This window comes from Mobula hypostoma, chromosome 5 (assembly GCF_963921235.1).
Source record: "Mobula hypostoma chromosome 5, sMobHyp1.1, whole genome shotgun sequence".
In the NCBI taxonomy this organism is placed as follows: Eukaryota; Metazoa; Chordata; class Chondrichthyes; order Myliobatiformes; family Myliobatidae; genus Mobula; species Mobula hypostoma.
The window spans coordinates 140,645,607-140,670,900 of record NC_086101.1 but is presented as its reverse complement, the minus strand read 5'-3'; the positions used below and the strand labels follow the sequence as shown (position 1 = coordinate 140,670,900).

The window sequence follows — 25,294 nt, the reverse complement described above, 5'->3', positions numbered from 1 at the left end:
TTTCCTTGCTTTGTCATTCACTTTGGGCTGATTATGCCTCTTAATCTAAGGCATTTCCACATTAAAGACAGTAGATAGATAAAAAAAAAATGATGTTTGTAGAATTATAATTTAGCACTTTGATTTGCAAATGATTTTTCTTTTCCCATTTTGAGATCAATAGATTTTTGTGATTATTATCTATGTATATATTTGTAGCTGGTTCCTGGCTATATTATAACTGTTGTATAAATGAATAATGCTGCTGTTCATGTACTCTATGTTATTGTTAGATTCTTTCAATATTTTAATAAATAATCCAGCTCTGGTGTGACATTCATCTGCTTTTGAAGGGCTAAAAATAAATAATAATCAGACAAGAATGTAATTCAGCTTAAATTTGAGGTTTGCCAGGGGCTTCTGTTCTTTTAGATGACTGAGTTGTTTTAATGAGACGTTTTTTTAAAAAAAATCCTCTTCAAGACCAGCTTCTAACAGATTGATACACCAGATCTGGATTGAAAAGAAAGACCCCAAAAAGCCATCGTAGGAAGGAAGTTGTATTTCCATTGAACTTGTCTTCAGGATGCCTCAAAGATTCGCAACCAATGAAATACTATACTTTGTGAGGTTTGTTTAATATAGGCAATGTGGTAAACAGTCTGTGCATTGGAAGCACCACAGGTGACAATACAATGGCCAGCAGACATTCTGTGTTAGCACCCCTTTCCCGTACTGTTGCTTTATCCCTTGATGTACAGAATTCTGTCATATACTCAGCAATGTGAAGGATTAAGAACAAAGAATTCCAAAGATTCACTAGCCTCTGAATGAAGAATTGGCTGAGCCCTCACTTTGTCACTGTGATGGTTCTAAACCAGGGCTTCCCAGCCTCTCTCATGCCATGGACCAAATACCATTACGCAATGGGTGCATGGATCCAAGGTTGGAAACCACTGTTCTATACTTTCTATCTCTTCCTCTACCCTGACACTGACAACCCGTGTAAGGATATTGTATGTTTCAATGAGGCTACATACTATCTAAACTTAGGAAAGCACAAGTCCACTCTCTGTCCTCTCTTGACAGGACAAACTCATCATCTCAGAAACAATCTCGTGTACTGCCTCTGTTGTAAATCAGTTGTTCTCTTGGAAGAGAGACCAAACTGGAGCAGAAGATTCTAATGCAGAGGCCTAAATAAGTACAGTAAAATGTTTTTATTCTTGTATACAGATTCCCTTGCATAATTTGCTTTCCAGATAGTTTCATGGAGACATGCTAATTATAAATGGCGTCACAGGTAGACAGCGTGGTGAAGCTGGCCTTCAACAATCAGGGATTTGAGTATAGAAGTTAGGAAGTTATGTTGTAGTTGTACAAGATGTTGCTGGGGCTACATTTGGAATAATTTTTTTTGTTTTAGCCACCTTACTATAGGAAAGATATAATTAAGATGAAAAGAGTGCATAGAAGATTGCAAAGATGTTGCCAGAAATCAAGGGACTGAGTTATGGAAATAGGTTAACTGTATTGGGACTGTTATCACTGAAGCTTAGGAGAATGAGGGGTGATCCTGTAGAGGTGTATAAAATTGTGAGGGGTATAGATGGGATCAGTGCACACAAGCTTTCTCTACTGGAGAAATTGCACAGTTTGGGAATTGAACTCGTTCTGCAGAGGGCATAAATTTAATGTGAGAATGGAGAGGTTTCATATGAAACTGGGGATGTAACATTTTCATCCAGAGAGTGATCAGCATTTACAATGAGCAGCCAGAGGAAGCAATTGAGACAGGTACACCAACAACACGTAAAAGGTACTTGGACTCATACGTGGAGAGGAAAACTTTACAACAGGGATTCTTAATTTTTTTATGATATGGACCCCTTTGACAGTCCGGTGAAGCCTATGGACCCCTTCACAGACTAATATATTAAATATAGAAAAGACAGGAAGACAGCGATCATGTTCAGTCTAGCAGAGGGTCTAACAACTACCATAATTTCAAAGTAGTGATGAGCATGCCGTAAGTAATACTCTGAGATGTGTGTAACGTCTGTAATATGCTGTGAAAGAATCTGCGATTTCTATTGGTGACGAAGTCACAGGTACTGCTGACAGTACTGTGATTTATTGCCTACATTCATAATTCAAGGAAATGCTAAATTTCAGGTAGAGGTTAGTAAATATAAAGATGTAAATTTTTCCCATCCGATTTCAGGGACCCCTTGGAATCTATCCACAAACCCCCAGGGTCTGTGGATGCCCCTGTTAAGAACCCCTGCTGTAGAGGAATGTGGGTCAGAAGAGGGGAAATTGGTCCAGTGTATATGGGAACTTTGGTCAGCATGGGTGTGTGGGCCCATTTCCAAGTAATGACTCTGAATCTCTGATTCTGTATGAAGACACATTTCAGTCTTTTTTTAAAAAAAACTCACTTTCTCATTATTTTTGCCAAATGCTAGAAAATTTTGCACTTTTTTACATGGTATTTCATCTGCCATCTAATTGGCTGTTCACTTGGCCTGTTTACATCTTCTTGAAACCTCTCTGCATCCTCTTCATAGCTTATACTATGAACAGACTTTAAAAACAAATTGCACATAATCCCCTCATCCAAATCATTGATATAAATTGTAAACATCCAGAACCACAACATCAGTCGTTGGGAAGTATATGACACCTTAATTGTCATTGCATTTAAGAAGATAACCCATCACTGTCTCCTGATGGACAATTAACAATAAATTCCAACCACTCCAACGATATTGACATCTCATATAATGAATGTTCTGTGTTTAAAAAAAATTCCTGATATATAGTGTTTTTAATACACTTGTCAAATCAGTAAATCTATTCTCATTCCTTTTCAGTGAAGGAAGTAATCTTACACCTGCACATCGATATCCTGACTTTAGGTTCAAGACGTATGCCCCGTTGGCTTTCCGTTATTTCCGGGAACTTTTCCATATAAAGCCTGATGATTATTTGGTAAGTTCCATTTGTTGTCATCTTTGATCCAATATTTTTGAAGGATTCATGGAAAGGAAAGGGAAATTTGTTGCTCTCCAAGGCACTGTGTAGGACATTTTTTGCCATGAAGGGCTACATAGATGCAAAATAATGCCAACTATTTTCCTTTATACAGTTCCATAAAATAGTAAAACACTCCCAGTGTGCATTAATAATGCACCATGTAAAGAGATTACAGCATAGGTAACTAAAGATTTAATGTGAGGTAGACTTTGAAAAGCATCTTACAGGAGAGGTAAAACTAGGTTTAGGAAGCGAATTCCAGTGCTCAGGACCTCTGGTAGCTGAAGGCACAGCAGCCAGTGTAGAGGAGGCTAGAATGGGATAAGGGTTCAAGAATAGAGCATTAAAATAAGGTAGAGAATTTTAGAAAGCAAATATTTCTGGATTAAATCACAACATTCTTGAGGTAAAAGCATGATTTGAAGGTAATCTGGATGCCGTTAAGAATATTAATTGAATTGACATAATTGACCTGAATAAATTAATTAGGAAATAGATGAGTTGAGATCGGACCACATAAATTTCAAAATTTAAAGGCCAGAAGAAAATAGCATTTTCATTAAAAGGATAAGGCTTTGAAAGAGGTGTGAGCTAAATCAAGTAAGTGTTTCATTGTTTTATTTTTAATTTCTCTTTTCAAATAGATAGTAATTGTGTACTAGGCTTGTGAAGATTGACACCTGTGCTTATTTAACTTTCTCCCATGGGGTTGATCACATGTCATCTGACCCTGCTTATATTTTATAACTGAAAGCAAACGAGTAAATGCTTTATGTACATGTAATGTGAAATCATGCATCAACTTGGTGAGGATGAGGAACCTGCAATTTGTGCATCTTCACAAATCTCACACAATTAACCCTGCTCAGTTTTTCCAGCCTCACATCTTCTACTCCTCCTCAACTACTTCATTAACTTTGAGAGCTGGCTAACCAAACAGAACAAAGTAATAGGACTAGTAATGATTGTCTTGGACAATCTTTTAATTTGTTAATAAATGTTAATCTAATACCAATCAGCTCCCCCAACTAGCAAGTGAATTACAAAACCACAAAATCTCATTCCAACAAGTATCAAATTGTTGCTCTAAATGTTTCAATATTTTCTGAGTCTTATCCTTGTGGTCTTTTTCTATATTTTATACATGATTTGATACTTCCTTATCTTTTGACTATCATGTTTTGAAACTTATAGGAACATAGAAAACCTACAGCACAATACAGGCCCTTTGGCCCACAAAGCTGTGCCAAACATGTCCTTACCTTGGGACTGCCTAGGCTTACCCATAGCCCTCTATTTTTCTAAGCTTCATGTACCTATCCAGGAGTCTCTTAAAAGACCCTATCGTTTCTGCCGCCACCGGCAGCCCATTCTATGCACAACTAAAGTGATAAAACTTATTGTCATTCGTTAGAGAATGGAAACAGAGAATGCTGATAATATTCAGCAGATCAGGAGACGTCTGTAAAATGAGAAACAGATTTAACTCAGCTTGACTTTACAACGTTGCTGTTGGACATGTTGATTACTTACATAATGTTATGCTTTTATTTCTGTTTTCTCTACCTTCTCAAAGCAATAATGTTGCATGATTTACTGGCTGGGAATATTCCATACCAGCTTAAACACCTTTTTGCTTTTGAGTCATTAGTTCATGAGATGGAATATTTAATCCATTGTTCTCATGCACTTGCCTTACTTTTTATCAGTTTACAGTGACAGCATGAGAAATCTGAGGTGAAGGATGCTGTGAGGTACCTCTGCTCTAGTTGAATGCAGATCTGTCGATCACTGTGTCAGCACCAAATGCCATGGCAATTTATTACACCATGAAGGAAGAACAGGTTCAAAATTTATGACGATAGGGAAGCTACAACCTTGATCAGAGTTCATCACTTTAAAACAATTTACTGTATATTTCAAATATGCAGTGATCGACTGCAATATATTTGGTACAAATGTGGAAAGGTACATAACTAATACAAACAGTTTCTAACCAGACTGGAATCTTGTATGCATCCTAATGCCTATATTTTTTATGTAAGTTATGCATTTGAATTTGCATAACAAATGTATTTAAAAAGTTGAATTTATCCATACATTGGATGAAAAAATATGAAGTGTTCAGTATTATTGAATTAGTGACTTAATTTCACCTTGTGTTTGATTGGTTTGCATTAAAGAAATGATGCTACAAATTTTATCCTTTCCTTAACTTGCCTTTGGTGAATTAATAGGCATGCTTCAGGCATTGCTATTGAATGAACAAGAATCTTTACAACATTAGAAAAAATTACAGCGTGAATGTCTTCCAAAATCCTAATGTGTTTATTCTGTTCCTCCTTCCCAGTATTCCTTATGCAATGAACCACTTATTGAGCTTTCCAATCCTGGTGCAAGCGGGTCCTTATTTTATGTCACAAGTGACGATGAATTCATCATCAAAACTGTGCAGCACAAGGAGGCAGAGTTCTTGCAGAAGCTGTTACCAGGGTACTATATGGTAAGACAGCAATAATCAAAGGCTTCCTAAGCCTTGTACTGGTTTCCCCTTTCACTAGTCATTGTATAGAGTTGAGTATAGTGGAGAGAGAGCGTGATCGTTTGATACCTGGGGATTGAGAGATGTATAGACTGGTTGGGAAAGGGGGAATGAGGCACAAGGTCGATAATTAGTCGCAGAGCTGACTTAAGGGCATGTGACCTAATCCTGCAATTTCTTACATTCTTTGTTCAATATTCTGTTAAAATGGTTACATGTACATTTAACAAGTCATGTAAAATATGATACTGGATTAAGAAATTGTACTCCGTGTGATATTTTATGTTTTTGGATACACTTGAGGAAACAGATTTAATAGTTTCATAAGAGAAATGCTTAAAGAGATCATCAGATAATAGGGAAGGATGAGAGAGAGAGTTGGTTGTTAATCAGAGGGACAGAGTTTCTCTTTGGAAGAGAATGCTCAGAGTGAAGGTTTCAATAACTTCCTGGACTATTTTATGGGCCTGAATGGTTGACTGTCAAGGTTAAACACAAAGAACTTGTAGCACATTTCTGTATTTTGGTTGATTTATATTTCCTTGCAACCCCATTGCCCTGCCTTCTCCCCATAACCTTTGACACCTTTACTAATTAAGTACCTCTCAACCTCTGTTTTAAATATACCCAATGATTTGACCTCCACAACCATCTGTGGAAATGTTTCACCTGATTCACCATCATCACCACCACCCACCCCCTCCCCCATCGGCTAAACCTATTCCTGGTCTCCTCTATCCTGAGGCTGTGCCTTCTGGTCCTAGACTCTCCCACTATTGGAAATGCCATCTCGACATCCGCGCTACCTAAGCTTTTAAATATTTCGTAGGTTTCAATGAGAGAGATGTCATTCTTCTAAACTCCAGTGAGTACAGGCCCAGCCATCAAATTTCTCATGGGTTAATCCTTTCACTCTCAGGATCATTCTCATAAGCCTCCTGTGGACCTTCTCCAATGGCAGCACACCTTAGATATGGGGCCCAAAACTGCTCACAGTACTCCAAATATGGATTGAACATGCCTTGTAAAACCACAGCAGTACCTCCTTGCATTTATATTGTAGTCCTCTTAAAATGAATGCTAACATTGCATTTGCCTTCCTTACCACTGACTCAACCTGCAAGTTTGCCTTTAACTCAAATAGCTCTTGTATTCCTGAGTCCCTTTGTACTTCTGATTGCTAAATTCACACCCCATTTAGAAAATAGTCTATATCCTTATTCCTTCTACCAAAATGCATGACCTTTCAGTAGACTTCCTGCTTCCTCAACACTACCTGCTCCTTCACCTATCTTTGTATCATCTGCAAACTTAGCCAAACTTCGACAGAGCTGAAGGGTCTCGGCCCAAAATGTTGACTGTACTATTTCCCATAGATGCAGCTTGGCCTGCTGAGTTCCTCCAGCGTTTTGGGTGTGCTGCAAGAAAAAATCATTGCAGAACTGGCAAGTTTGGATACAAAGGGAGCAAGTCCATTAGACCGTAATACTGAACAGAATTAGGCCATTTGGCCCGTCGGGTCTGCTCAGCTATCGGATCACGGCTGATTTATTGCTGCCCTAGTCCCAGTAGGTGATGTGGTCCAGGATTTGAGGTCCTGTCAGAGTAGGAGGGACTCAGCCATATCTTCTGTTCCTTACCTCAGCATCTCTTTCAGCACGTTAATGACGCCTTTGCGAGCAATCACAGGGAATGCAGTATCTGTCCTCTCCTCCCCTTTGCTTCTCAGCAAGGAGTCTTTCCAGATGAAACAATCATTCACCTGCACTTACTGCAAACTTGTGTGCTCAATTTTGTGTTCATGATTCAGCCTCCTATACATTGGTTAAATTAAATGACGTTAAGCAATCACTTTGGTCTCAACAGAAGGGATAGGTGTAATTAGGCATCTTTAGTTTAATTGCTTTGGCATAACACCATGGGCTTGAAGGGTCTGTTCCTGTGCCATACTGGTCTGTGTTTACATGGAGTGTTGGTGATTTAGTCAAAGAGCTTCCTCTTGCCTGCTTCTCTAGTTCACCATTTTACTTCCACTCTTATCTCTCTGAATGTGGCTTACTTCATTGTTATAACAAGGCCCAGCATAAGTTGGAGGAGGAACATCTAGGCATGTTGCAGTCTTCCAATGTTAATTTCTGCAACCTCTACTAACATTTTGTATCAGAACTGGCCAATTCTGCTGTAGCTCATCCCTCTGTGACATTGCCTCCTGTTGGCACAGCCTGACCTGCTGGCAGGTCCCACAGCTCTGTTCTCCAACAGTTTACATTCCTTTGTCTGTACTATTGCCATTAAACAATTGACCACTATTTATTGCCACAGCAACCCTGGCCTCACCCCTTTTGAGTATTCCTTTTACTGAATCTATCCCTTCCTTCGAACCCCCTACTCCCACACCTTCTCTGCCTCTCCTCTTTCCCAGTTTTGATAAAGGTAATCAATCTGAAACGTTAACCCTATTTCCCCTTCCACAGATGCTATCTGAATTGAGAGTTTCACCACTTTCACTTTCATTTCTGATTTCACTGCAGTTTTTGTCTGATTTTCTTGTTTGATCATTTCGTGACCTTGTTGAAGGTAACAGAATGTATCACCTTGAGGCCAAGTCTACATTCTTCCTACTACCCAATAGAAGCCTTTTACTTTGCCAGCCAACTTCTACTCAGTACAGAATGCCCATAATTGAAATTAATTATAATAATTATAGCTGCGGTTTGGGAAGATTTTTCTGGAACTGGTGCTCAGATTATAGATGCACTAATCTGCCTTTCTGGCTGTGTGACTGAGTGCTTGATTAATTCGTGAAAGGAAACACAATATCTTTGAGTAAACAGAAACAAGTATTTGGTGGGGTGGTAGAGATTGGGGGCAGGGTTAGAAAGCTGAAGGTGGAAGTGTGATTGACAACAGCTTCAACTTACTGAGACAAATCCAATTTTGTGAGAAAACATGAAGGGATTTTCTTGGAATGATAATGTGTTGCTAAATGTCATGATTAATGTATAAGTTGTATTGATTTAATAATGAGTTCAATATCCACTATCGTTCTACAGGTAGGAATTTACCCAGAAATAGTCACCAGGGCAGATGGTTCAAACTAATGTTCTTTCCATTTCTTTGTGATTACTCATAAAGTATAATGAATTTCATGTCAAGTTTCCCGTCCATAGTTTTAATCGAAATTGGCTGCAGGATTCTCATAGATGGGGGCTGGGGGGTGTATGCCATGTCTGCCTTTGACCATTGTTACACGGAAGTGGAATTTAAGTATGGCCAGGCAGCACTTAGAAATTGATGTGCAACAATTTTAATCTGAGATTTTTTTTTTCTCTCCCTTGCAGAATTTAAACCAGAACCCAAGGACACTGTTGCCAAAGTTCTATGGATTATATTGCATGCAGTCGGGAGGTACTAACATAAGAATTGTGGTTATGAACAATGTGCTGCCACGTTCTGTGCGGATGCATCAGAAGTATGATCTGAAAGGCTCGACATATAAACGCAGAGCCTCAAGGAGAGAGAGGGAAAAAGATATACCCACATTCAAAGACTTGGATTTTATACAGGACATGCCAGATGGTCTCTTTTTTGACGCTGAAACCTACAATGCTTTGATAAAAACACTTCAGAGAGATTGCCGGGTACGTGAAATGTTATTTTAATACTTGTTGTTGAACTTTTGAATGGATCGCAAAGGACGTGGGCATACAGTGTTCTTAGCACAGATACTTGAAGCCCTGGTTAGACTTAATCTGAGTAATGAGCTGCTCAGGGAAGGATGCATTGGAAACAATACAGCATTGTTAACTGAATCTCACTGGAATATTAAGATTTAAATATGAGGAGGAATCACAGAAATTAGCCTTGTAGACTGTAGAAAACTCTTTCCCAGATCAGCGAAAAGTCAAACTATAGGATATAGATTTGGGGTTAAGGGAAAAAGACTTGGAGGGGACATAAGGGAGTCTAGCTTCACCCAGAGAGTGACAAGAACCTACAATGTGCTCCCTGAGTGTGGTTGAAGCTGGGCTACTGACACAATTTAAGCAGTGTCCAGATGAGCATTTGCATTGACTGGGCATAGAAGGCAATGGAGCAAATGTTGGGAGGTGGGGTTAATATAAAAGGGTCCGCGTTTGTTGGTGTGGACAAGTTGGGCCAAATGGTCTGTTGCCGTGCTGTATGATTCTATCACTGTACAATCCCCTGGAGATTTAAAGTCCAAGGAGTACTTTGGCCAAAGTGTGGTCTCTATCCTTTTTCAGAGGTGGCCCTGTAAGGTTGGCAGACTTGTTCCTATTACACCAGCTTATGAAACAAACAGTATCCCACCCATGCAAGATAAAAGCTCTACAATTTGATCAGAGTTTGCTTATAATATCAGTTTGAAAGATGTGATGGTGGCAAGACACAGAAGAGGCTTAACATTTAAGCATGTCTACAGAAAAGGTCCTTGAAATGCCACTTGTCCTATTGATAGCTTGTGTTCAGGTTGGTTCAACAATGCCGGATAAACTCTAATCATTGGGGGAATTTTAAGAGGTAGATGTAATACCATTATAGGATATGGCTTGTCAGCTCTGGGTGAACATATTCCAGGAGGCTTCACCATGTGACCTCTGGCCTCCCGGTCTTCATTTTAATAATCACACTTCTGGTTGGCAATTACACTCGTCTTCATGATGCCTTGCCTTGCCTTGCCTCCCTATCCAGTTGGAGATTGAATACTATTTGAATGATTCTCAACAGAGTTCATTTCTCTCTAACCCCCTTCCACACTCACACAAGGCTGGGTTTTTCTTTTCTCAGATTTCAGCATTGAGAGAAAATTAAGAGGGAAGTAAATCACAATTAGAAATTCCTGTTCATCATGGGTACATGGCTGTATTCCTTCTGTATGTTTGGTTTCATTGACTTCAGTGAACAGAGATGGGGACAACAGCAGCAGCTGGAATCAGCATGCACAAATAGACCTGACAACCCAAGAGATATCCCCACATTGTGTTTCAAATGAATTTCATTTACATTGACGCCCTGCAGATTAATCTACAAATTTTAGAGGCTTGAGGATAATTGAGGTGATGGCACGCACTCACAGAGACTAGGCTACACGAAGTAAATGGGGAACTAGGATTGATGAGATATTGCTTTAAGCTAAACTATCTCCTATGTTGTGAAGAGGTATAAAAATAATAATGACAATAATACTTATAGTTTTGATGTAACTTTTTCTGCAATCATGCAGAGAGGAGATGAAATCTGTCGCTTCATTCTTTTAATTCAAGCAACTAATTTGTAATGTACACCATGTTTCTGAACATTTGATTTGCTCTTATTATTTGCCAGATTAATTGTGAGCAGTTATATTTTAGTATGTGTAGGATATATTTTGTGAGCATTTGGAATAATGGGTTTGACGAAGGTAACTCCTACTGAACAACACAAAGGCTGAAGTTGTCTAACACTGCAAATAACACAAGAAGGTCCAGCGGGTTCATGAGAATGATCACGGGGGGGGGAAAGGGTTAATGTATGAGGAGCATTTGATAGCTCTGGCCTTGTACTTGCTGGAGTTTAGAAGAATGAGGGAGAGGGGTCTCACTGAATATTGAAAGGCCCAGATAGGGTGGACATGGAGAGGATGTTTCCTATAGTGGAGAGTCTAGGACCAGTGGCCACAGCCTCAGAATACAAGGACATCCCTTTAGAACAGATGAGAAGGAATTTTTTTTAGCCATAGGGTGGTGAATCTGTGGAACTCATTGCCTCAGGCGTCTGTGGAAACAGTCAGTGAGGATATTTAAATCGAGTTTGATCTGTTCTTGCATAGTAAGGGCTTCACAGGTTATGGTGAGAAGACAGAGAATGGGGTTGAGAGGAATAATAACTCAGCCATAATGAAATCACGGAGAAGACGTCTGAGTGGAATGGCCTAATTTTGCACTTGTGTCTTGTGGTCTAATAGAAAGGTTCAGGTCTTGGATTTTGGGATTGGAGGTGAGATAGATGAAAGGGGAAAGCATAATATTTCCTGTCTGTCTTCAAGTAATTGTTTGTCTTTTTTTTAAAAAAAAGCTCAATAATAATCAGGTTGATGGTAAAATATTTGATCATGGCCTACAAACGATGGCATGCATTTTAAATGTTTAACCAGAACACATCATGGCTAAAGATTAATCCTCTGTCATAAACAGGCATCGATTGTGCTTGAACTCTTAATTCTGAAATTTTATTGACTTAAGTGGACCTGAGTTTTGGAAACCAGTTTTAATGGAGGGCCATCACTAAAGAATTTCTAACTCTTAAACTCCCTAAAGAAGATTGTACAGCATTACTTTTGGGCAGCTATCTCCGCTGAACCTTTAAATATTAAGAAACATGAAATGGAGGAGGAAGAGTGGTGATAGGCTGCCCCTATATGCAATTAATGAAAGTGAAAGATGTTGAAAAAAAATATTTATTTAATTGGAGATAAGTTTCAAATAAATGCCAAGTAAAAATTGCCTAATGATTAGTTTCAACTGTTTGAAAAGATGGAGGAAGGTAAAGGTTTAAACTGGGACCAACAGGCTGTCCCCAGGTAACAAATGGAGTTAGTTTTCAGAGGTCCTTAATTCAATTTTGATCATAAGTTGGTTAATACACAACAATCATTCAATATGGTAACCACAGCACTGTAATGAATGACAGCAAAAGCACATGAGGCTAATGAGAAAGAAATGAGAGAGAGAGAACTAGTTCCGCCATTTACCATTTCTGGAAATGAATATATGCATGTACATCAGAGTTCTGAATTTAATATTATGGGAGCTTGCTCGTACTGTAGGGGTGTCCATAAGCTGGGTATTAAATGGTAGATAATTGTGGAAGATAAGACTGATAACCTTGGAAATGCATTTGTTAAGTTATGAGTCTTGCTGGAAAACAAATTTTCTCCCAAGTTGCAGTTCTCTTGCAGACTGCGCCAGGTTTTCCTCCAGGACTTCCCTGTATTTTGCAGCATTCAGTTTACCCTCTACCTTCACAAACCTTTCAGGGCCTGCTGCAGTGAAGCATCCCCACCACATGATGCATCCACCACCATGCTTTATGGTAGGGATGGTGTGTTTTTGATGATGTGCAGTGTTTGGCTTGCGCTAAATATAATGTTTAGTCTGATGGCCAAAAAGCTCAATTTTGGTTTCATTGGACCATAGAAACTGCTTCCATTTAATTTCAGAGTCTCCCGCATGCCTTCTGGCAAACTCTAGCCAAGATTTCATGTGATTTTTTTTTTCAACAGTAGCTTTCTCTTTGCTGCTCGTCCATAAAGCTGCAACTGGTGAAGCACCTGGGCAACAGGTGTTGTTATGTCCAGCTGTCCCATCTCAGCCACTGAAACTCGTAACTCCTCCAGAATTGTCATGGGTCTCTTGGTGGCCTCCCTCACTGGTCACCTTCTTGCAGGGTTACCCAGCTCTTGAGAATGGTCTGCTCTAGGCAGATTTACAGCTGTGCCATATTCTCTCCATTTCTCAATGATTGAATTAACTGTACTCCAAGGGATTTTCAGTGACTTGGAAATCTTGTATACCTATCTTCTGACTTGTGCTTTTCAATAACCTTTTCGTGGAATTTCTTAGTGTACTTTTGTCTTCATGGTGTAGTTTTTGTCAGGATACTGACTCACCAGCAGTTGGAGCTTCCAGATGCAGGTGAATTTTTACTACAATCAATTGAAACATCTTGACTGCACTCAGTGATCTCCATTTAACTGATTATGTGACTTCTAAAACCAATTGACGGCACTAGTGATGATCTAGTGTGTCATATTAAAGGGGGTGAATACTTGTGCAATTAATTATTTTCTGTTTTGTAATTAATTAATTTAGATCACTTTGTAGAGATCTGTTTTCACTTTGACACGAAAGAGTCTTTTTCTGTTGATCAATGTCAAAAAAGCCAAATTTAATCCACTGTGATTCAATGCTGTAAAACAATAAAACATGAAAACTTCCAAGGTGGGGTGAATACTTTGTATAGACACTGTATATTATAGTTAGAAGAGCAGATCAGGTGCTTGGCATCCGGGTAAGAGATTCCCCAAAGCTCTCCATAGACTACAGTCGGGTCAAGGGTTTCAAAGTAAATTTATTATCAAAGTACATACGCAGTATGTCACCATGTAGTACCCTGAGATTCATTTTCTTGCAGGCGTTCACAGTAGATACAAAGAAACACAATAGAATCAATGAAAAAGTACACACAAATTGTGCAAAAAGAAAATGAAAAACAAATAATAAATAGTATCGAGAATATGACTTGTATAGTCCTTGAAAATGAGTCCATAGGTTGTGGAATCAATTTAGTGTTGAGTAGAATGAAGTTATCCACTCTGGTTCAGGAGCCTGGTGGTTGAGGGGTAATAACTGTCCCTGAACCTGGTAGTGCAGGTACACCCTTAACACTTAAAATATATTTCATGTAACATTGCTCATAAATTCAAATATATCACCTTTGACTCATTTTTGATTCTTTCTGGACTTTAGTATTGAAAATATCAGCACCTGTCCCCAATGGGTTTAATGTTCAGTAAGCATGCAGGCAATTTCGTAGTCTTGACTTAACTATAGAAACATAGAAATCTACAGCACATTACAGGCCCTTTGGCCCACAATGTTGTGCCGACCATGTAACCTACTCTAGAAGCTGCCTAGAATTTCCCTATGACACAGCCCTCTGTTTTTCTAAGCTCCATGTACCTTTCTAAAAGTCTCCTAAGTGATCCTGTTGTATCTGCCTCTATCGCCTTCGCTAGCAGTGCATTCCATGCGTCCACCACTCTCTGTGTGGAAAAACTTACCTCTGACATTCCCCTTGTACCTACTTTCAAGCACCTTTTTTTTTAAAAAGAGCCCGCTTGTGTTAGCCATTTCGATCAATTCCTCTCATCATCTTATATACCTCTATCAAGTCACCTTTCATCCTCTGTTGCTCCAAGGAGAAAAGGCCAAGTTCACTCAACCTATTCTCATAAGGCATGCCCTCCAATCCAGGTAATATCCTTGTAAAACTCCTCTGCACTCTCCCTATGGTATCTAAATCCTTCTTGTAATGACATGACCAGAACTGAACACAGTACTCCAAGTCGGGTCTAACTAAGGTCTTGTATAGCTGTAACATTACCTCACAGCTCTTGAACTCGATCCCATGGTTGATGAAGGCCAACACATCATACGCCGCCTTAACAACACTGTCAACCTGCACAGCAGCTTTGAGTGCCCTATGGACATAGACCCCAAAATCTCACTGATCCTCCACACTGGCAAGAGTCTAGCCATTAATATTATATTCTGTTTTCAAATTTGGCCTACCAAAATGAACCACTTCACACTTATGTTACTTCACGCCTTATCTTGTCTTTCGATCTTATCTTACTTCACAACTACCTCTGTGTCCCATCAGCCTTTCATTATGGTTTCATGCATTTTGCTCTCTTGCTTGCTCTTCACCAATTCTGTTTGGAACATTATTGCTTCCTGTTCTCTTCAAAAATAAAACTGCAGATGCTGGAAATCTGAAACAAGGGGGTTTTCTGTAAATACTTAGCATATCATTTGGCATGTATTAAGAGAGGGAAACAACAAAACATTTTTAGTTCAATGAGTTAGAATTGGAGCTACTCGTGATACAAACTGGAAAAACTGGTTATCAGAAATGATAGGGTTTAGTGTGAAGTCTTGAGCTGCACAGTGAATGGTTGGCGGATGAAATGCTGTACCTCAGGTTTATGTTAGAACAGTGAAGGAGACCAAAGATGGTATCAGAAAGAGATAGAATTAAAGTGATGGGCATCAGAAAGCATCCTTGTGAACTGAACAAAGGTGCTCGGCAAAGTCAGTACCCAATGTGTATTTGGTTTCGATGCTGTAGTGGAGACCACATCATGAGCATCAAATGCCAGATTGGAAAAGTTACAAGTAAACTGCTGCTTCATCTAGAGGATGTTCAGATCCCTGGGTATATAAGATCCCTCTGACCTCCCTGTCTTTGACATCTCTTCCCCTTCCATGAAAACCCAAAGTAAATTTGAGAAACAGCTTCTCGTCCATTCACTAAACACATTACGGTTCTCGAGATTCAACATTAAATTCAATAATTTAGATAATTAGTCCTTCCAGTTTCTGTCAGGCATTCTTCAAATATACTGCAAGATCATTAACCAATAATGTTAACCTTTTTTCCTTTACTGTAATTCTGTAGCCTACTGGTATTTCCAGTATTTCTAGTTTATTTGTTTTCCAGTAACTGCTGTGTTTTGTATGTCACATTCCTGTAATTTCTTTTCTCTTTTTGGTCTCTGTTTTCATTTAGTCCTTTCTGTTTGTATCCCCTTTAGTCAGATGTGATGCAATTAACAAGTCTTCAACGCACTGAGTCTGCCATCACCGGTGACATCCTTAGTACTTTATTTCCCTTCAGCTCCACAGATGTTTATTTGTTCTGTTTATTCCCCTTTTCTCAACATGTTTTGTAATGTTTCCCAAATCTTGATGAAAGGTCATCAACCTGAAACTTCTGTACCTCTCCCATTGTCCTGTCTCTCCCCTAGGCCCTCATCTTTATCTCACGTTTGTTTCCTTATGAGCACTAATTTATTTCATCTTATTCTTGAGTGGAAGTAAACTTATCGCTCACTTTATGAACTTGTAAATTAGTGTTTCTTCCACCTCCTCAACATTGATCATTTTAGCTTCCCTGCTGATTCATTCTTTTGTATCTCTTGACTCGACGGCTCCAAAATGCTCTTCACCACTGCACTGTCCGTAACTTGAGCTAATCCAAAACTCTACTGTCCACACCTAACTTGCCTAAGTCGCACCAGTACATCACCCTTCAGATTCCCTTTCTGAAGTTTCCTGACTTCTCTCTCCTTTTAAAATGTTTCCTGGAACTTGCCTCTTTGTCCAAATCCTTCGTACTTTTCTATGTTAAAGTAGTTGTTGGAGTGAAAATATTATGTTAAATACCACACTATATGACTGGCTCGCCATTGCAGCTTGGAGATTTAATGTTATTTCATTTACAGTATAGGTGGATTCTAACAAATGATATCATTAACTTGTGAAAATCAAAGAAACTGCAGATGCTGGAAGTCTAAAATAAAACAGAACTTGTTGGAAATACTCAGCAGGTCAGCTGTATCAGTGTGAAAAGAAAGTTAATGTTTTAGGTTGATGGTCCTCTTCTGTTTTTATTTTAAATGCCATTAACTCGGTGGTTTGGCTAAATAAGTTCATGTGAAAACACTTTTTGACTCCTAATATTTGGATGTTAACTTGTCATCAGGTTTTGGAAAGTTTCAAAATTATGGATTATAGCCTGTTGTTGGGAATTCATAACCTGGACCTGGCTGACAGAGAGAAAGAAAACGAGGTGGAGAGCCTTCAGACTGCCCAGGACGGGAAGCGAACAGTAGGACAGAAAGCATGGTATTCCACTGCCCTGGAATCCATACAGGGTGTTACAAAATCGGGAGAATCTGTTGGAACAGATGAAACGTAAGTCAAGTCAAAATTCTCTATGGTGGTTGGTCAATCTTTGCTGAATTTAAATTAATTGCTGTATTATGAACTGATTTATAGGCTTGTAGTTAATTGTTTTGCTTTCCATTAGAATGCACAGTAATGAGTGCAGTCCTACGATTAATTCACTGGAATAGTAATCTAATTAAATAGCTCACAGCACTTAACAAGTTTCTAAACAAGCAGAATCAGATTTATTATGATTGACTTGCATGATCTGAAAGCTGTTGTTTGCGGCAGTTGTCCAAAACAAAGACATAAGATTACTATAAATAGTGCAAATAGAATAAGGAGGTATTGTTCATGTGTTCAGATTGTTCAGAAATCTTATGGTGGAGGGGAAGAAGCTGTTTTTGAATCACTTATTGTGGTTCTTGGAGCTCCTTTACCAACTCCTCGATGGTAGTAATGAGAAGAAGGCAGGTCCCTGATTGTGTGCGTCCTGATGCATTTTGCCACTTGAAGTTTCCTCAGATCACAAAAGTATAGAAGACCAAGAACAAAGTGCTAGTAAAGATGGGTACTTGGTCAGTGATGGATGTGATGGGCCAAAGAGTCAGTGCTTTCGATCGGAGTGGGTTGGAATGGGAGAGCCAGTGGCCTTATGAATGATAGCTTTTGTGGTTGTGGACATTGGGTGAATGATGGGGAATGAGAGGGATGAATGCAAAGTAACACCAATTAATAACATTGATGCAACATCTTTAACATTCTGTGCTGCATTCCAAGAATGTTGTTAAAGCAAATTTGACAACCATTTACAAAGATGAGGGTGGGAACTGGAGTGATTGGGCCGAGGAAAGGGATGTTGGTTTACAAGCAGTGCAACTGTCAGGAAGGATGAGCAGATGAGAGGGCAAAAATACAGTCAGTGGGATGGGTTGCAGTGTAAAAGAGGGACAAAATGGTGACAAATACAGGACTGCAGCTGTTACATTTGAATATAAAAATGATGTAGATGATCTTGTAATGCAGTTAGAGATTGGCAGGTTTCATAGAGTCATGGCTGAATGACGATTGTAGTTGGGAGCTTATTATCCAAAGATACAAAATCGATCGAAAGGACAGGCAGGTAGGTGGAGGAGGAGGAGTGGCTCTGCTGGTTAAAAAATGAACTCAAATCCTTAGAAAGAGTTGACATAAGATCAGAAGATGTGGAATCCTTTTGAGAAGATTTATGAAACTACAAGAGTAAGAAGACCCTGATGTGAGTTATTTACAAGCCTCCAAACAGTATCTAGGATATGGTCTACAAACTACAGCAGGAAATAGAAAAAACTTGTCCAAAAGGCAATGTTATGTTAGTCTTGAGAGATTTCAATGTGCAGGTAGATTAGAAAAATCAGGTTGATGCTGGATCCCAAGAGAGAGGATTTATGGAGTGCTTCCGAGATGGGTTTTTGGAGCAGCTTGTGGTCGAGCCCACTCAGGGATCAACATTTCTGGATTGGGTGTTGTGTAATGAAATTTGATTTAAGCAGCTAAAGGTAAATGAACCCTTGGGCAGCAATGATCATAATATGATAGAATTCATCCTGCAATTTGAGAGGGAGAAGCTGAAGCCAGATGTATGAGTATTACTGTGGAGTAAAGGGAATTACAGAGACATGAGAGAGGAGCTGACTAAAGTTGATTGGAAGGGGACACTAACAGGGATGACAGCAGAGCAGCAATGGCTGGAGCTTCTGGGAGCAACTCAGAAAGTGCAGGATAGGTATACAGTACGTCAAAGAAGAAATAATATTCTAAAGGCAAGTTGACACAACTATGGTTGACAAGGGAGCTCAAAGCCTACGTAAAAGCAAAAGAGAGGGCATATAATAGAGCAAAAATTAGGGGGAACTTAGAGGATTGGGAAATTTTTAAAAACCAACAGGAAAGATGCTAGCATGGATAGAGTAGTAGCTGATTGCAGAAGTCAAGAGTGGGGACAAAGGAATGTATTTTGGATTCCCTGCCAGTGACGAGTGGTGTTTCACAGGGGTCCGTGTTGGAACCGATTCTTCTTGCCTTGTATGTCAACTATTTAAATGATGAAATTGATGGCTTTGTGGGCATGTTTGCAGATGATATGAAGATAGGGGGAGGGGCAGGTAGTGTTGAAGCAGAGAGGCTGCAGTAGGACTGACATTAGGAAAATGGACAAGGAAGTCGCAGATGGAATACAGTTTCAGGAAGTATATGGTTATGCACTTTGAAAGGAATAAAAGTGTAGATTATTTTCTAAATGGGGAGAAAATTCCAAAATCCAAGGTGCAAAGGCACTTGGGAGTCCTCATGCAGGATTCCCCAAAGGTTAATTTGCAGGTTGAATCGGTGATCAGGAAAGCAAATGCAATATTAGCATTAGTTTCAAGAGGACTAGAATATAAAAGCAAGATGCAATGCTGAGGTCTGTATTAGGCACTGGTGAGGCCTCACTTGGAATATTGTGAGCAGTTTTGGGCCCCTTTTTGTAAAAAAGGATGTGCTGGCATTGGGGAGGATTCAGAGGAGGTTCGTGAGGACGATTCCAGAATTGAAAGGGTTATCGTATGAGCAGCGATTGAAGGCTGTGGGCCTGTACTCACTGGAATTTAGAAGAATGAAGGGGGATCTCATTGAAACCTATTGAATGTTGGAAGGCCTAGATAGAGTGGATATGAAGAGAGTATTTCCTTTGGGTGAGTCTAGGACCAGAGGACACAGGCTCAAAATAGAGGGACGTCCATTTAGAACAGAAATAAGGAGGAATTTCTTTAGCCAGAGTGTGGTGAATCTAGAATAACTACAGGGGGCTGTGAGGGCAGGTCATTGGGTGTATTTAAGGTGGTGGGTAATAGGTCCTTGATTAGTCAGGGAATGAAAGGTTATGGGGAGAAAGCAGCAGAATGGGGTTAAAAGGGAAATGATCAGGCATGCTGAAATAATGGAGAAGACTCGATGGGCCAATTAGCCTAATCCTGCTCCCGTGTCTTATGGTCTTTTATTACCGTAGGTACCTAAAAGTTTTGTCATAGTTTGCAGTTTCGCGGAACATCTCAAAGAACCGAAGAGAACAAGAGGCTTAGAGAGGGGACACAAAGAGCTTGGAGTCCTGATGCATCTGCAGGCACGGCTTTTGTGATTGACCAAACAACATATTCCACTGTATGTTTCCATGTATATGTGATAAATCTGAATCTTAAAATAGAAAAGTTAGAGTTTGAACAGGACAGAAACAGAGATGTGCTTAGAGCATTATAAGACTGGAGCAGATTACTGAGGTAGCAGAGCCTAGTGTTCACATCTATCCAACCAGAGGCGGTGTTGTATGACCAATACTGCATTAAACATTTACTGTGGAAGCTAGAGGTGAGAGCATGGCAGAGAATGAAAATGGACAGTATGGATTTGGTGTAATATGCGTATTGCATGACTTGGGGTCAGGCTAGGTCTGTGAGCAAAGTGGTGATGTATGGGTGGGAAATAGTGCAATCTAGCACATGATAAGAGGAGTTTTGAATGAGCTGAAATGTATAGAGGATAGGTCAAGGGAAGCTCTCTAGAATGGTACTACATTGCCAAGTCTAATGTAAGCAAGGGCAAGAATTAAATTATGGATGATCTGAGAATGAAGTAGAAGGAGACTATGGGGAGGTTGATGGGTCAAGATAATGAATATTAATTTGTAATGTTAGGATTTCTAACAAATGTATTGTTGGAAGAAATTAAAATGTTTCTTATGCTGTGTGGTAAATACAGAGGATTTCTGGAATACTGTCTGTGTTTAGAACATCAATCATCTTCAGAAATAAACTTATCCATATGTTCTCCTGGTATATGTACTGTGAGTCCAAGAATTGCTCAACTGAGCCATCTTGAATTGCTAAGTATAAAATTTGTGTGTGAAAATTTATATCTAGAATATTTAGTCAGGATTAATTGGGTTAGTGTAAGTGTGAGATTTAATTTCACGTCAGCCAAAGATGAAAGATGGTGCCACTTTCTGCCAACTCCCCACCCAGCCCCACTTCACCTACAGTCAGTGGCCACTTTATTAGGTACATGTAGACACCTGCTCTCATCAGCCAGTCATGTGGCAGCAATACAATACCTAATAGCATGCAGACATGGTCAAGAGGTTCAGTTCTTGTTCAGACCAAACATCAGAATGGGGAAGAAATGTGATCTAAGTGACTTTAACTATGGAGTGATTATTGGTGCCAGACGGGGTGGTTTGAGTATCTCAAACTGCTGATCTCATGGGATTTTTGTGCACACCAGTCTCTAGAGATTACAGAGAATGGTGTGAAAAACAAAGAACATCCAGTGAGCTGTAGTTCTCTGGGTGTAAATGCCTTGTTAATGAGAGATCAGAGGAGAATGGCCGGACTGGTTAAAGCTGACGAGAAGGCATCAGAATCAGGTTTATTATCACCGGCATGTGTCGTGAAATTTGTTAACTTAGCAGCAGCTGTTCAATGCAATACATGGTAATACAGAAAGAAAAATAAATAACTCAATTACAGTAAGTGTGTGTGTATATGTATGTATGCATTTTACTTATTAAACTAAATTTCTTCAAACACCTAATGAAATGTAATCTTTGTCTTGCCTCCTTTATAGCTGCATTGATAGGTTGGGGCCAGGTTAGATCCTCAGAGATCTTGACACCTAGTAACTCAAATAATCACATATTGCAACAGTAGTGTGCAGAAGAGCATCTCTGAATGCACAGCACATTGAACTTTGAAGTGGATGGGCTACAACAGCAAAAGATCACACCAAGTGATCCTGTACCTAATGAAGACTACTGAGTGTACGTTCTCTCCTTCCACACTTGTGAACATTTTTATCCACTTTTATTTTCTTACATCGTTATTTTTCATTTCTCTTTCCAGAATGGGCGCCATACCTGCCAAGAATAGTAGAGGAGAGCGTGTCCTCCTTTACATGGCGATCATCGATATTCTACAATCTTACAGGTATTGACTGTTTGCGTAGAATTACCTTTATTTTGAGCAAGTGTTCCTTTTTCAAACTGGCACTTCACACTAGCTGAAGATTCCGGATACATAAGGTGGCAATGGCACCTCTGCCATTGGAGGTTTAATTTTGTTAGTGAATGCATGTCAAATATTATTCCTTTTTATCTACAATTAGCAGCAAAAATTTTGGACTGCCTTCTATTTTAAAATGCTTTACATCCAAGTTCTTAAAATCATACATTGAAAAAGCAGTGGGATTGGGGAATGAAAGGAGCACCTGTGATGACAAAATAAATGGTTCTATTGAATTTACAGCCCTCGCCCCATATTAAATTGTTAATGACACCACAACTCAGCTAGTAGAGTTGAAGCCTGAGAGAATCAGTCCTGATTTCCATTGCTGTATGTGTGGAGGTTTCGTGTTCTCTCTGTCATCACATGGGTTTTCTCCAAGTACTCCACTTCACTGTCACATCTGAAAGACACTGAGATTAGTGGGTTTGTTAGCTAGTGTACTTTGTGCCTAGTCTGAGTGAGTGAGTGGGTCTGGAGGGAATTTGATAGGGATATGAGCAGAACAAAATGGTTTGTGTAAATGTTGCTTGATATTTGGCACAGACTCAATGGGCTGAATATCCAGCTTCCGTGCTGGAGGATCAACAGTTGATCCTGTGAGTATGGAATCAGAATCAGGTTTATTATCACTGGCATGTGACGTGAAACTTGTTAACTTAGCAGTAGCAGTTCAATGCAATACATCATCTAGCAGAGAGGGAAAAAAACAATAATAATAAATTAAATAAAAAATAAGTAAACAAAATCAATTACAGTATACATATATTGAAAAGATTTTTAAAAAGTGCAAAAACAAGTACTATATATTTTTTTAAAAAAAGGTGAGGTAGTGTTCAAAGGTTCAATGTCCATTTAGTAATCGGATGGCAGAGGGGAAGAAGCTGTTCCTGAATTCCTAAGTTTGTGCCTTCAGGCTTCTGTACCTCCTACCTGATGGAGGGGTGAGGCCAAAGTTTCAGAAGAACCTCATTGCCAAAGAATGATGGTGGGATTCTATGCATTAGCTTTCACCAAAAACAAATTTGCTGTCAATATAGGGGTGAGGTAGAAGATGATGGTGAAGTTGGGGAGGACGGAATTAGTTAAGGCATGGGAACTAACAAAGCAGGCAAACTCCAATGTGTGAGCAAATAAAATGAGATTGGTATAAATAGGGTTGGGGTGCTTGGGTGGAGGGATTTAACATTCTATTAAGAGAGGCTTGAGTGAGAGTCTGTACTACTTGGGAGTTTAGGGAAATGAGGAATGACTTTAATCAAACATTTGGTATTTGAGTTGTTTCCACCAATAGGAGAGTCAGAAACCTGGAGGGATAGCTGCAAAATAAAGGGCTGGTCATTTAGAACTGAGTTGTGCAGAATTTTCTTCTCTCAGTATGATGTATTTCTGGACTACTTGGAGGATGGTAATGGCTAAATTATTAGAAATATTTCAGGTGGAGGTAGATAAATATTTGAGAGAAGCAGTGGAGGTCAGTGGAGAACTGGACAGCAGAAGCCAGCATAGATCAGCCATTATCGTGTTGAATGATGATGCAGGCTAGAGACCCTGGTGGTCTGCACTTTAGAGGGCCAAAGAGCTATGTCTCAACTAGATTGCTGATTATATGCAGGTTTGACGTTCTGACTGGCATTTATCTCTCAGCAAAGCAAAATATGAGAAAATTCAAATCTAGATAAATCAGTCAATAAGGAACAGGAATAGCACAACAGTGCTTTCAATAGCGTGGCAGGGACAGGTAGGAATCTGTATATCAACCCATCCACCATAGCAGATTTAGTAGAAATGCTCCCTCATCGGCTGTTCAGTTAGATATTTTGGGTCTGAAGCTCTGTTGTAGCCAGACACAAAACGTTCACATGGCTACAGTAGGGAGGGAGGCACACCTGTGACCTTCAAGCACAATGTTGACGACCAAGAAAGGGAATCTTTGCTGTGAAGATACAGTAAAATGAAATGCTGCAGGAACTCAGCAGGTCAGGCAGCATCTACGGGAAGGAATAAACAGTCAACGTTTCAGGCTGAGAACCTTCATCAGGACTAGAAAGGAAGGGGGCTGAGGCCAGATGTCTGGGACATGGAGGGGATGTGTGTGAGGGCATACCCTTAATGGGGATCATCCTGTTATCTTAACAGGGATTGAGTTCTTCTCCTTACCTACTACCCATGAGCCTCTGCGTCCAGTGCATCTCTGCAACTTCCACCATCTTCAATCGGATCCTATCACCAAACACACCTTTACCTCTTTCCCACCACCTGCCACCCCGCCCCCATCTCCATTTTCCACAGGGATTGTTTCTTCTGTGATTCCCTTGTCCATTCCCCTCTCCCCAATAATTTCCCTCTTGGCCCTTATCTCTGGAAGTGTGAGAAGTGCTACACGTGCCCATTCTCCCCCTCCTCCCTCACCTCCATTCAGGGCCCCAGTCCTTCCAGATGAGGCAACACTTCACCTACAAGTCTGATGGGGCCGTCTGTATCCAGTGCTCCCAATGTAGCTTCCTCTACATTGGTAAGATCTGATGTAGATTGAGTGTTTGTTTTGTCGGGCAACTTTGCAGAACAAGCAGAATTTCCCTGTGTCCATCCATTTTAATTCCAATCCCATTCCCATTCCTACGTGACAGCTTCTACTACCACGATGAGGCCACGCTCAGGTTGAATGAGCCACACCTCATATTCCATCTGGGTAGCCTCCAACCTGATGGCATGAATATCCATTTCTCTAACTTCCGGTAATTTTATCACCTCACCCTTCCCTCCTCTTCCATTCCCCATTCTGGCTTCCCTCTCCTCCTCGCTCTCCTCCTCCCCTTTCCGAACAGATTCCTCCTTCAGCACTTTACCTTTCACCTATCCCCTCACAGCTTCCTACTTCATTTTCACTCCACCCACCTAGCTTCATCTTTCGACTTCTAGATTGTACTCCTTCCCCTCCCCTCACCTTCTAATTCTGGCTTCTTTCCTCTTTCTTTCTGGTCTTGGTCCAAAACATCAACTGTTTATTCCCCTCCATAGATACTGACTGATCTGCTGAGTTCCTCCAGCATGTTATATGTGTTACTCTGGATTTCTAGCACCTGCAGAATGCCTTGTTTTTATCTTTACTGTGTGTCTAGGTTTGCTGATCATGTCACCAAGAGGTT

General features: G+C 39.9%; 1 protein-coding gene across 11 annotated transcripts in view; it reads left to right on the top strand.

The window, feature by feature from the left end:
• The window catches only part of LOC134347046 (phosphatidylinositol 4-phosphate 5-kinase type-1 beta-like), a 174,268-nt gene that overhangs the window by 109,564 nt on the left and 39,410 nt on the right, over positions 1-25,294 (top strand). For all 11 annotated transcript variants that reach the window (XM_063049087.1, XM_063049083.1, XM_063049077.1 and 8 more), the window contains exons 5-9: positions 2,856-2,973; positions 5,369-5,521; positions 8,902-9,201; positions 16,889-17,100; positions 21,987-22,070. In XM_063049087.1, coding sequence (XP_062905157.1) covers positions 2,856-2,973; positions 5,369-5,521; positions 8,902-9,201; positions 16,889-17,100; positions 21,987-22,070 — 867 coding nt within the window. The remainder of the gene's footprint in view (positions 1-2,855; positions 2,974-5,368; positions 5,522-8,901; positions 9,202-16,888; positions 17,101-21,986; positions 22,071-25,294) is intronic.